This window comes from Heterodontus francisci, chromosome 1 (assembly GCF_036365525.1).
Source record: "Heterodontus francisci isolate sHetFra1 chromosome 1, sHetFra1.hap1, whole genome shotgun sequence".
NCBI lineage: Eukaryota > Metazoa > Chordata > Chondrichthyes > Heterodontiformes > Heterodontidae > Heterodontus > Heterodontus francisci.
In genome coordinates, this window is record NC_090371.1 from 131,972,056 (window position 1) to 131,986,202 (window position 14,147).

General features: G+C 44.2%; 1 protein-coding gene across 4 annotated transcripts in view; it reads left to right on the plus strand.

Annotated features, from left to right (window-relative positions):
• The window catches only part of guf1 (GTP binding elongation factor GUF1), a 194,013-nt gene that overhangs the window by 142,097 nt on the left and 37,769 nt on the right, over nucleotides 1-14,147 (plus strand). For 3 of the 4 annotated variants that reach the window (XM_068036092.1, XM_068036073.1, XM_068036082.1), the window contains exons 5-10: nucleotides 223-300; nucleotides 897-980; nucleotides 2,583-2,647; nucleotides 10,378-10,581; nucleotides 11,618-11,757; nucleotides 12,264-12,387. In XM_068036092.1, the coding sequence (XP_067892193.1) occupies nucleotides 223-300; nucleotides 897-980; nucleotides 2,583-2,647; nucleotides 10,378-10,581; nucleotides 11,618-11,757; nucleotides 12,264-12,387 (695 nt within the window). The other variant, XM_068036102.1, reaches the window with a different exon arrangement.

Here is a 14,147-nt window from a genome sequence, read left to right on the forward strand (position 1 = left end):
CCTGCATTTTAGACTGAAATGTGACTTTTAGTTTAATATTCTCTGCTGTGGGTATTGATTGACAAGCATTACAGTAAATGAGTTTGCAGCATCTTTGACTTGGATCAGACATGCTATTCTGAAATACTAGTTCGGTTCATATTTTGTCTGTCAGTACTTCTGTCAAGTTTGTAGAGTGCATTGTTCACTAAATTTTATGTTTTACTTATTTTTTTCTCTCAGGGTATTCAAGCACAGACTGTGGCAAACTTCTTTCTTGCCTTTGAATCCCAGCTAACGATAATTCCAGTGATAAACAAGGTAAGTAAACACTCTGGTTTGTGTATTTCTGGTTGTGTTTGTAGGTATTTTCTTCAAAGTTGCAATGTTGAATGTTTTTTTGATTTTTTTATTGAAGAGACACTGGAAGGATGCAAGCACTAGTTCTCAGTTCAGAAAGCTGAATGCAGCGGCAACAACAACATTTATATAGCACCTTTAACATAATAAATGTCACAGGAACATTATAAAGCAAAATATGACACCAAGGAGTTATTAGGTCAGCTGACCAAAAACTTGTTCAAAGAGGTGGATTTGAAGGAGTGTCTGAAAGGCAGAAAGCAAGGTGGAGAGGTGTAGGGAGAGAAATCAAGAGCTTAGGTCCTAGGCAACTGAAGGCGCCACCTCCAATGATGGCGCAATTAAAATTAGGGATGCTGAAGAGGTCAGAATTAGATGAACACATATCTCGGAGGGTTGTGGGGCTGGAGAAGATTACAAGATAGGGTGGGGCAAGTTCATGGATGGATTTGAAAACCAGTTTGAGAATTTTAAAATCCAGACTAAAATCTAGAATACATTAATTTATGTACAAGTTGTTCAATTTAATAAAAATATTTGTGAATCTATCTCTATAGATTGATCTCAAGCATGCTGAACCTGACAGAGTTGCAAAACAGATTGAAAAGGTCTTTGATATTCCTGAAGAGGAATGCATTCGGGTATGAAACTTTTCCTTCTGTCCAGTTGGCCTGTGCCTTCACTCAATGAGTCACCGCAGATACTATCCACAATAAGCTGAGGAGACAATAGGGGAGATAGTGGCAGAGTTGTAATGTCACGAGACTAGTAATCCAGAGGCCTGGGCTAATGCCCTGGGGACACGGGTTCAAATCCCACCATGGCAGCTGGTGGAATTTAAATTCAATTAATTAAAATCTGGAATTAAAAGCTAGTCAGTATCAGTAATATTGCTGTGAAACTATCAACTAATATCCTTTAGGGAAGGAAGTCTGCTGTCCTTACCTGGCCTGGCCTACTTGTAACTCCAGACCCGCAGCAATGTGGTTGACTCTTAACTTCCCTCTGAAATGGCCTAGAAAGTCTCTCAGTTCAATGGCAGTTAGGGATGGGCAGCAAATGCCTGGCCTGCCAACGACGCCCATATCCCATGAAAGAATAAAAAAGTATGTTTAAACTTTAGTACTACATTCGTTTGTTAAATTATTTCTGAAGTTGCAAAAGTATAAAACTAATTTACAGTGGTTAATGTCAGTAGTAATGGCTACTGTAAATTAGGCATTTGCACTACTAATACAGTATTTTCTTAGTGTCCCCAAATAGACTTCATTTTGTTCTAATAACCTTGCAATTTAATACAGCTATTGGCAGCACCACTGCCCATTTTGTAGAGTGTTATGATCCTATAGTTTTCTTTTTCGGGAAATATGTGGCGTGTCTTTAAGACAGCAAAGGATCAGTACTGTTTTAAGAACAAGCAGGCCTCAGGAGTTACCGAGAAGGTGCATTCTCTTTGTCTTGGATACAGCCATTCGGAGACTGCGATTCAAAGGGTGCATTCTCGTTGCCATGGATACAGCCATTGGGACTGAGCATCGAGAGATACATTTGTTACAATTCAATTTTGAACTGGCTTGTAGTGCAAACAGCCTATTCTGACAGAGGAGTCACAGCCAGACAGCTGGTTTTAGCACCTGAAAGAAGAGCTCTCAGCCATTTAAACTGAAGGATGAGAATTTAGTCTGTTTATTTATTATCTCTCAAAATTCTGAAAAAGTCAAGCCAAAATAGAGATCTCTGATAATTTAAAACTGAAGGAAGGGAAGTTAGACTGTGACAATCTTTTATCCCACAAAAACTCTAAAGTCAGATTGATTCTATTGAAAGTGTTTGCAAATTGTTAATTGTTGAAATTCATCGCTGGATAAGGAAAGTTTCACTTACTGCTGGAATTAGACTACGGACTGTTCTACTGTTGAAGAACCTTTTTTCCCATCAGACGGCTGTGAGGACTTCAAGCAATGTTGGACTGTAAAACCACAATCAGAATCGTATATTTTGATTGGAGCGGTCGGTCGTACAAGAGTTTAACCCAAAATGCTAAGAGGTCAGGATTTGTTCGCTTAGATGACTTTGCCTTGATTCAGTTAGTAGGAAACCTATTGTAAAATAACTAGTTTTGTTTATCTCGATACAGTTAACTGCATTTAAAACAACGGTGGTATTTCTAGTGATAGTATGTCGCTAGGAATTTACACTGAATCCTTTCTCCTACGTTCACTGAAGTATTGTCATTGCTACAGATTTCAGCCAAATTAGGAACAAACGTAGATCAAGTCTTGGAAACAGTTGTTGAAAAAATTCCTCCGTAAGTATCTTTTACTTAAATCATTATGCTTCTGAGGATAATAGATTACTTCTCTTATACTTGTTTAAACTGAAAATGAGAATCTATTATAAGCAGCAGGTTTGTTTCGAAAATGGCTGCTTCCAAGTATTGTCACTGAAGTCCGAATCTATTCTGACCATTGGCATGAGTTGATTTTAATTACATAATTGTTGCCAAAACATGCAACCCAGAAGCTTTGGTCATTAAACAACATTTCAGATTAATCAAATGATGGTCTAACCCCCTCCCCTGACATTCCGTAGCATTGCCATTGTCAATACCCCACCATCAATATCCTGGGGGTGTCCATTGACAAGAAACCTAACTGGATCAGCACACAAACACTGACTACAAAAGCAGGTTAGAGGCTGGATATTGTGGAGCAAGTGACTCCTCAAAGCCCTTCTACCATCTACAAGACACAAGTCAGGGGTGTAATGAAATATTGTCCACATGCCTGGAAGAGTGCAGCTCCAACAACATGCAAGAAGCTCAATACTGTGCAGGACACAGCAGTTGGTTTGATTGGCACCCAATCCTCCACATCAACAACTTGTATTATATAGTGCCTTTAATAAAAAGCCCCAAGGTGCTTCACAGAGGCAGTAAAAAAGCTAAATATGTCACCGAGCCACATGAGATATTAGGGCAGATGTCCAAAAGCTTGATCAAAGGTTTTAAAGAATATTTTAAAGGAGGAATGCCACGTAGAGAGGCGGAGAGGTTTAGGGAGGGAATACCAGAGCTTAGGGCATGGGCAGCTGAAGGTACAGCACCAGTGTTGGAGTGATTAAAATCAGGGATGCTCAAGAGGCTAGTATTAGAGCAGTGCCACTATCACGGAGAGTTGTAGGGCTGGAGGAGATGGGGAGAGACCAGGCCATGGAGTGATTTGAAAACAAGGATGAGAATTTTAAAACAGAAGCATTGCTTAATTGGGAGCCAGTGTAGGTTAGCGAGCACAGTGGTGATGGATGAACGAGATTTGGTGAGAGTTAGGACTTGGGCAGCAGAGTTTTGGATGACCTCAAGTTTACCGAGAGTAGAATGTGGGAGACCAACCAGGAGTCCGTTGGAATAGTCATGTCTAGAGGTAACAAAGGCATAAATGAGGGTTTCAGCAGCAGATCAGCTGAGGCAGGCTATGTTACAGAGGTGGTAAAAGGCGTTCTTAGTGACAATGGGGGGGTGTGGTCGGAAGGTCATCTCAGAATCAAATATGACATCAAGGTTGCAAACCATATGGTTCAGCCTCAGACAGCTGCTAGGGAGAGGGATGGGGTCAGTGACGAGGGAGCAGTGTGTGTGGCAGGGATCGAAAAAGGTGGCCTTTAGCCTTTCCAACATTGGAGGAATTTTCTGCTCATCTGGTACTGGATGTCGGACAAGCAATCTGACAATTTAGAGACAACGGAGGGGTTAAGACAATTGATGGTATGATAAAGCCGGGTGCCATCAACATACATGTGGAAACTGACGTCATATTGTCGGATGATGCCTTTGAGAGGTAGGAGGGGGTCAAGAATAGATCCTTGGGGGACGGTGACTATGCGGGAATGGGAAGAGAAGCCATTGATCCACCTTAAACATTCACTTCCTCCTCCCCCAGTGTCCCATGGCTGCAGCAGCTCGCCAAGGTGTCTTCAAAAGCACCTCCCAAATACGCAACCTCTATCTCCTAGAAGGACAAGGGCAGCAGATGCATGGGAAAAGCACCATCTCCCAAGTCACACACCATCCTGACTTGGAAATATATCACAGTTCCTTCATCTGAGTGAAAATCTCAGAACTCACTACCAATAGCACTGTGGGAGTACCTTCACCACATGGCTGCAGCAGTTTAATAAATTGGTTCACCACTACCTTTTCAAGGGAAGTTAGGGATGGGCATTAAATACTGGCTTTGCCAGCAACTCGCACATCCCACAAAATTTGATAAAATGACCTGACAGGCACAGTGTGATAGAACATTGTCCTCCTACCTCTGGGTCCAGGCTTTAGCCAGACTGATTTGGTAGAAGTCATTTTGCTGATTGTAAAGGCACACTATTAAATTATATGATAACCAATAAAAACACATCTTGATCTTAAATATTCAGCTCATAATTGAAAAAATATATACCTCAATGGCGGCGTCCAGGGCGGTGGACGCGTAAGGCTGGGAGAGGAATTCACCGCAGAGAGAGGGTGAATGGCTGGCAATCCGGGAAAGGAATGCTGATGAAGACCCTGCCAGTGGTTGCCAAACTTGGCCAACAGGACAGGAAGGCCACATGGCTGTGTTCGGGGAGCCCGTCCACGGCAGCGATCAGGAGGAAGAGCGGCCACATGCTCCCAGCAGCGGCTCCCGCTCACCCGGCGACTCCGTGCTGTTTCCACACAGACTTTCCCAACAACTTGGGCTTGGCTCCCGGATCCCGATCCCAGTAGCAGTACATCATTGTAAAAGGGACAATGGTGGGAGCTGATGAAATGTTTTATTAACTGCACCCCCTTGCCCCCCCCCCCCCACCCCACTGCCGCTCCCAGCTCATCCCCCTCGCACCCCCTTCCCCCAACCCCCCTCGCACCCACTTCCCAGCTCCCCCCTCGCACCATCTTTCCCTGCACCCTTCTCCCCTTCCCAGCTCCCCCTCGCACCCCCTTCCCTCCACCCCTTCCCTCCACCCCTTCCCACCGCACCCTTCCTCCTCGCACCCCCTCCCCCCCGCACCCACTTCTCCCCACCTCCTCCCACCGGTATCCACCTATCCCTGTGTAGGGGCCCTAACAACCCCACTGCCTTGTGGGTGTCTCGGGAGTGACCAAGGCTAAGGGAGTAAACCCTAACAGAAAATCAGGAGCGGAACCCCGAAGGCGGCCATGTGTCATCTTTGGCATGTTTCCGGCCGTTCCTGCAGCCATACCGGTGCCAAACATCGTGCTCTGCACTCCTTTGGACCCCACCAGGAAGGCTGAAAGGGGGGTTTTGATGCTTGGGCAACTCACAACCTCCATACATTCGCCCAGGCATGCGTCATGGAGAGGTCACTCTATAGTCGCCTCACAGCGACCAAATCAACACGGAAGGCAGCAGTTACAGGTTATACGTCCAGCTCAATTGGCGTAGAGATTGGACGCCACGGGTTGCCTTTGTTGTTGGGAGAGGTCATCGCATCTCACTGGACAGCTACCGTCCGCCTCAAATTGGGCAGCCCCCGGTCAGTAAGGTTCTGTCACGCCACAGTCCACCTGCTTCAATGGGTGCTTGGAGCTCAGGGTCATTGCCCAACAAGTGGACTGTAACACCGCACCAAACAAGGAAAGAAGGTACCAGCCCTTCGTTTTGCAAGCTGGAACGTCAGAACTGTGTGTCCTGGCCTGTCAGAAGACCTTACACAGATCAACGATTCTCGGAAGACCGCCATCATTAACAACGAGCTCAGTAGACTCAATGTGGACATTGCAGCACTTCAGGAGACATGCCTCCCTGCGAGCGCATCTCTAAGAGAGCAAGATTACACCTTCTTCTGGCAGGGTAGAGATCCTGAAGAACCAAGACAGCATGGAGTGGGCTTCGCCATCAGAAACTCTTTGCTCAGCATGATAGAGCCACCCTCAAATGGCTCGGAACGCATACTGTCCATCCGAGTGTTCACAGCCTCTGGTCTAGTGCACCTACTCAGCATCTATGCTCCAACACTCTGCTCCCCACCTGAAGCTAAAGACCAGTTCTATGAGGAACTCCATAATATCATTAGTAGCATCCCCAACACCGAACACCTGTTCCTGCTGGGGGACTTTAATGCCAGGGTTGGGGCGGACCATGACTCATGGCCCTCCTGCCTTGGGTGCTACGGCATTGGAAGGATGAATGAGAATGGACAGAGACTGCTTGAGTTGTGTACCTATCATAACCTCTGCATCACCAACTCGTTCTTTCACACTAAACCCTGTCACCAGGTTTCTTGGAGGCACCCAAGATCACGTCGTTGGCACCAGCTGGACCTCATCGTCACAAGGCGAGCCTCTTTAAACAGCGTTCAAATCACACGCAGCTTCCACAATGCGGACTGCGACACCGACCACTCTCTGGTGTGCAGCAAGGTTAGACTCAAACCAAAGAAGCTGCATCACTCCAAGCAGAAGGGCCGCCCGCACAGCAACACGAGCAGAATTTCTCATCCACAGCTGTTAAGTAAGTTTCTAAATTCACTTGAAAAAGCCCTTCAAAACACTCCCACAGGGGATGCAGAGACCAAGTGGGCCCACATCAGAGACGCCATCTATGAGTCAGCAATGACCACCTATGGCAAACGTGTGAAGCGGAATGCAGACTGGTTTCAATCTCACATTGAAGAGCTGGAACCTGTCATAGCCGCTAAGCGCATTGCACTGCTGGACTACAAGAAAGCCCCCAGTGAGTTAACATCCGTAGCACTTAAGGCAGCCAGAAGCGCTGCACAAAGAACAGCCAGGCGCTGCGCAAATGACTACTGGCAACACCTATGCAGTCATATTCAGCTGTCCTCTGACACCAGAAATATCAGAGGAATGTATGATGGCATTAAGAGAGCTTTTGGGCCAACCATCAAGAAGATCGCCCCCCTCAAATCTAAATCAGGGGACACAATCACTGACCAATGCAAGCAAATGGACCGCTGGGTGGAACACTACCTAGAACTGTACTCCAGGGAAAATGTTGTCACTGAAACCGCCCTCAATGCAGCCCAGTCTCTGCCAGTCATGGATGAGCAGGATGTACAGCCAACAAAATCGTAACTCAGTGATGCCATTGATTCTCTAGCCAGCGGAAATGCCCCTGGGAAGGATGGCATTACCCCTGAAATAATCAAGAGTGCCAAGCTTGCTATATTTTCAGCACTGTACAAACTGCTTTGCCTGTGCTGGGACGTGGGAGCAGTACCACAGGACATGCGCGATGCCAATATCATCACCCTCTATAAGAACAAGGGTGACCGCGGTGACTGCAACAACTACTGTGGAATCTCCCTGCTCAGCATAATGGGGAAAGTCTTTGCTCGAGTCGCTTTAAACAGGCTCCAGAAGCTGGCTGAGCGTGTCTACCCTGAGGCACAGTGTAGTTTTTGAGCGGAGCGATCCACCATTGACATGCTGTTCTCCCTTCGCCAGCTACAGGAGAAATGCCGTGAACAACAGATGCCCCTCTACGTTGCTTTCATTGATCCCACCAAAACCTTTGACCTCGTCAGCATGCGTGGTCTCTTCAGACTACTAGAAAAGATCGGATGTCCACCAAAGCTACTAAGTATCATCGCTTCATTCCATGATAATATGAAAGGCACAATTCAGCATAGCGGCGCCTCATCAGACCCCTTTCCTATCCTGAGTGGCGTGAAACGGCTGTGTTCTCGCACCTACGCTATTTGGGATCTTCTCCCTGCTGCTCTCACATGCGTTCAAGTCTTCAGAAGAAGGAATTTTCCTCCACACAAGATCAGGTGGCAGGTTGTTCAGCCTTGCCCGTCTAAGAGCGAAGACCAAAGTACGGAATGTCCTCATCAGGAACTCCTCTTTGCTGACGATGCTGCATTAACATCTCACACTGAAGAGTGTCTGCAGAGACTCATCGACAGTTTTGCGGCTGACTGCAACGAATTTGGCCTAACCATCAGCCTGAAGAAAACGAACATCATGGGACAGGACGTCAGAAATGCTCCATCCATCAATATCGGTGACAACTCTCTGGAAGTGGTACAAGAGTTCACCTACCTAGGCTCAACTATCACGAGTAACCTGTCTCTCGATGCAGAATTCAACAAGCGCATGGGAAAGGCTTCCTCTGCTATGTCCAGACTGGCCAAGAGAGTGTGGGAAAATGGCGCACTGACACAGAACACAAAAGTCCAAGTGTATCAAGCCTGTGTCCTCAGTACCTTGCTCTAGGCAGCGAGGCCTGGACAATGTATGTCAGCCAAGAGCGACGTCTCAATTCATTCCATCTTCACTGCCTCCGGAGAATCCTTGGCATCAGGTGGCAGGACCGTATCTCCAACACACAAGTCCTCGAGGCGGCCAACATCCTCAGCATATACACCCTACTAAGCCAACGGCACCTGAGATGGCTTGGCCATGTGAGCCGCATGGAAGATGGCAGGATCCCCAAGGACACATTGTACAGCGAGCTCGTCACTGGTATCAGACCCACCGGCAGTCCATGTCTCCGCTTTAAAGACGTCTGCAAACACGACATGAAGTCCTGTGACATTGATCACAAGTCGTGGGAGTCAGTTGCCAGCGATCGCTAGAGCTGGCGGGCAACCATAAAGGCGGGGCTAAAGTGTGGCGAGTCGTAGAGGCTTCGCTGTTGGCAGGAAAAAAGACAGAAGCGCAAGGAGAGAGCCAACTGTGTAACAGCCCCGACAACCAATTTTATCTGCAGCACCTGTGGAAGAGTCTGTCACTCTAGAATTGGCCTTTATAGCCACTCCAGGCGCTGCTTCGCAAACCACTGACCACCTCCAGGCGCTTACCCATTGTCTCTCGAGACAAGGAGGCCAATGAATTGAAAAAAGTCCAGTATAGCTTTTGATTGGCACTGCCACCTTAGCATCGATAATACATTGTCATACTGACTATTCCCTAAAATGTTAGTCTTTTCTTTCTTTTTTCGAAATATAAAACTGAGGCATTTGTTTGTAGCTTCATGAATTTAAGGTGATAGCCAAGTAGGTTTCTGTAAGGCTATAACTATACTGTGCTACTATTGACCTTCAAAATCTAACCACTCCTATACCTGTCTATTATGACTTTCGTATGTAGTATCTACAGGGTGCACAGTAGCAACTCGCTAAGTTTACTTCAACAGCAGCAGATTTTTTTATATTTAGAATTCTGTTTGTATTCTTCAAATTGGAAATAAAATTCCCTTTTCCTGATTAACACCTCCCCCCACTGCCTCTGGTAATTTCTGCCATCAAGAAGAATAGGTATGGGTATAACATCACCTCCAATTTCTGCTTTGCCAAGCACTATCCTGATTTGGATACATGACCATTATCAGAGGGTAAATGTCCTGCAATTCTCTACCTGATAGCCTAACACCATTGTGTAGTACTGCTCTGGTTCAAGAAGGCAGGCCACCACCTTCTCATGGCTGCTAGAGATGGACAATAATTACAGCCTCATAACTAAAGAACAGCATTTTTAAAAAATTGCTTACACAGAGATCCACATCTAGCCACTAGCCCTTGAATGTTTTTGAGAGCGAATTTGTCCATGTTCTTAAAATATAAAGGAAGCTCTTCTTCTTGACACTACTGAACCTTGACCAGATACTACACTGAAGTCATATGCCATTATATATCAAGCTTATGTAGTGTGAGGTGGTCCACTCCAAGGGAGCCTGGCATTGCGATGTTCCAGGGCTGATTGGGATCTGAGTGTGCAAGTTATGCTATCAGTTTTGTGTCTCTGCAAAGTAAAGCACTACTTTTTAATGATGAAGTGCTGGTATAACCAAACCCTCAAAGAATAGGAGAATCCTATCTGTCATTTGAAAAGGCGCAAGCAAATTTTCTGGTCTTGTAACATTAATAATTGGCTCCTAATTTCAGGCTTCTAAGTTTTAGAAATATTAGATATGTTTCTAAATCATTATTTCAATTTTATTTTGATTGCAAAATTTCTGATTTTAGCAACTGCATTAATTAGCTGAATGAAATAATTAAAATGTGTTTTTATTTTAGGCCACGTGCAAACCTTTTGGATCCACTGAGAGCTTTGGTATTCGACTCCACCTATGACCACTACAGAGGAGTCATAGCCAGCATTGCACTTTTTGATGGATGTGTGCAAAAGGGGGACAAAATAATGTCATCATACACGAAAAAGGTGTATGAAGTTAATGAAGTCGGGATCCTGAGGCCTGATCAGTATCCAGTAGAAAAACTGTAAGGAGTCACTGCTCTGTGTCACTGTCATGTTCGCAAATATTAGAGCAGTAATGGGCTGCATAGATGCTGCCCAGCAGACTGAAAATTCAGTTCATAAGGACAACCCAGTAATTCAGGTGACGGACTCAACTTCCTCACAAGTGAAACAAATTTTGTATTTCACAGTTTCCCATCGCATAACCTGTTGAGATGTAAAAGATATCCCAATTCTAGATGGTAATTTACCCACTCCTTAGTGGGTCTTTTTTCCCCCTCTTTTACAAGTGTCATTTGAAAATTGCCTTTGTGGAATTTGAGTTAAATTTATTACACTACTTCGGTACAGAATAGAACTTGTCATTATAAAAATTAGGTTAATGCATGCTGCTTGTACTTCAATTCCGTACAGCAGTGAAACCTTTTTTTTAAAAGAAGTGCATTGGTGTCACTTAGAGTCAAGTTGCAGAGCTGAAGTTTGATCATATTTCTGTGAATTACAGTTTGTTTAAGTTGGCATGGCTTTATGATTTTAATCATTCACCTCAACTGAGCAGATTCTCAAACTATTGATGTGAATTTCTAATGTAACCCATGTTAGCAACTATAGAATTCGTCCCAGTTGTTGGATCCTCTTCTGCATGTAGGTTTTAGGTAAGTTAAAACTAAGCTTGCCATGAGTGACAAGTCTTGGCTATAAATAGATTATCTACTATCGTGACTGAATCACTTGACAATGCTAAGTTCTTAGACTCCATGTTTTATAAAATAATTGCAAAATGAACTCTCACTATTGTATATTTCTTTAATTTTTCCTACCTTCAAAAACAAGAATGGTTATAGTGACTTCTAAACTACATTTTTATTAGATACGTAAGTTAGGGTTTAGTTGGAGTGCAATTACACATTGCATTGTACCAGTATAATTTGTTGGGAAAATGATACAAATCTGTTGGTGCAATAGTATCAGTTAAGTTTTAGTTTATGTACTTGGAATGAAGACGCTGCTTCATGCTAATTGTACATTTTAACTATAATATTTTATTGTATTGTGTAGGCGTGCTGGACAAGTGGGCTATCTGATAGCTGGAATGAAGGAGGTGAAGGAGGCGCAGATTGGAGACACCTTTCATTTACAGAAACAACCCGTGGAGGCACTAGCAGGGTTCAAACCTGCTAAACCAATGGTCTTTGCAGGTAAGATAACTGCCTTAGCTCCATCATGGCTACCAATATATAAAAAGGACCAACTGGAAGAAACTGTCTTCCACAGTAATGTTTCTCATTAGGATTTGAAGTTTTTGCAGCTGTTTAGAGTGGTTTTTTTTTTAAAGTAAAATATGCTGATTAATCTTTTCAAACTTTATCACAAAGATCCAGTATTACCTTTTGAGTTAAGGGGTTATTATTCTGTTATCTTTGTTAAATATATTTCGTCAAGAATTCTACATTGCTGTCAGGCCAGATATACTGTGCATACACTTTGTTGGTGGGAGGATGAGGCGTCTGTTCCAGGGCCTCAAAGTACATTTTACAGCACTGGTATCTTTCAAAGAAATAGTGTTTCCAATTGAGTAACATTTATTACAAAAAAACCTGAGCATCTACCTCACTGTGAGTTGTATTTTCTATAAATTATCTCAAGCCATTTGGGTGCAGTGTTTAGTACTGTGTTCTCACCATATAGTGGTTTGATTTCTAAGGAATGTACCCTATTGACCAATCTGAGTATACCAACTTGAGAAAAGCTGTGGAGAAGCTAACCCTGAATGACTCCAGTGTGACAGTTCACCAGGACAGTAGCCCAGCCCTGGGAGCTGGTTGGAGGTGAGCAGCAAGATTATTCATTATAATAACTGCTGGCATTCATCGTTTTTGACGTAATGTCTTTCTCCTCTTAGTTTTATCCTTTCTCATCAAAGGCGCAAACATTTTTCTCATCTGCAGCATTTAATTGGGCAGCAATGTATTTTAAGAAATGAATAATTATTTTTGAAGCATATTAAAACTGAACAATGTTTTTGCACTCTTGGCCAATAATTTTTTTAAGAATAGTTTTTTTTTACCCCTTCAATCTCTTGCTGATTGGAAGGCCATTTTATATCTTCTGATTCTGGGACAGCATGTGTTCCAGCAAACATCATCCACTGTATCAAAAAAGACCTTGTTTGGGTTATTAACTTTTGGAAAACTTTCCAAAAGCTTTATATACAGATAGATAAACCAGCGATAGAATTAGAGGAGTGCAGATCTCTGAAAGTTGTAGACTGGAGAAGATTACAGGGATAGGGAGGAACCAGGCCACAGAGTAATTTGAAAACAAGGATGATAATTTTAAAATTGAGGCCTTGCTTAACTGTGAGCCAATGTTGGTCAGCAAGCACAGGAGTGATGGGTGAACACGACTTGGTGCAAGTCAGGAAGCAGGTAGCAGAGATTTGGCTGACCTCAGATTTATGGAGGATAGAGCATGGGAAGCCAGCCAGGAGCAATTTGAAATAGTCAAGTCTATAAGTAACAAAGGCATAGATGAGGGTTTCAGCAGTAGACGAGTTGAGTTAGGGATGGAGCTAGGGTTGTTATGGAGAAGGAAATAGGCGTTTTTTGTGATGGCACAGAAGATGGTCGGAAGATCATCTTTGGGTCAGGTTTGTCGCTGAGGTGGCTAGCAGTCTGGTTGAACCTCAGGCAGCTGCCAGGGAGAGGGATTGAGTTGGTGGCTAGAGCTTGTGGACAGGTCCAAGAGTAATGGTTTTGGTCCTCCCAATTTAGTTGGGTGTACTGGATGTTGGACAAGAATTCTGACAATTTATAGAGACAGTGGAGCAGTTGAGAGAAGCAGTGGTGAGATCGAGCTAGATGTCGTCCGTGTATACGTGGAAACTGGTGCTGTGTTTTCGGATGATGTCACTGAGGGGCACCCTGTAGATGAGAAATAGAAGGGGGCCAAGAATAAATCCTTGGGGTACATCAGAGGTGCTGGTGCAGCAGGGGAAGGAGAAGCCATTAGAGGTGATTCTCTGGCTTCAACTGGATAGATGAGTATGGAACCAGACAAGTTGCAGCCCCATCAAGATGGATGATGGTGGAGAGGCATTGGTGGAGGATGGTGTGGTCAACTGTATCAAAGGCTGCAGGTAGGTCGAGAAAGACGAGGAGGAACAGTTTACCTTTGTCACAGTCACATAAGGTTTTTTTTTGTGACTTTGGGAACTGTTTTGGTATTTTAAGCAGTGGCGAAAATGTGATTGCAGAGATTCAAACATTGAGTTCTGGGAAAGATGAGCACAGATTTGTGAGGCAACAATGTATTCAAGGAGTTAGGAGAGAAAAGGGAGGTTGTTGATGGGATAGTAACTTGAAAGAAGTGGGTTTCAAGGTTAGTTTTTCCAAGGAGAGGAGTGATAACGGCAGATATGCTGGAGAGAGGGATAGCACCTGAGGAGAGAGAATTGTTAACAATAGCAGCTAACATTAGAGCCAGGAAGAGAAGTTGGGCAGTCAGCAGTTCAGTAGGAATAGGTTAGATGTTGGAAAGTATTTTTTGCAAAGAAATCATTGGCCACTGAAAAACATTGCAGGCACGT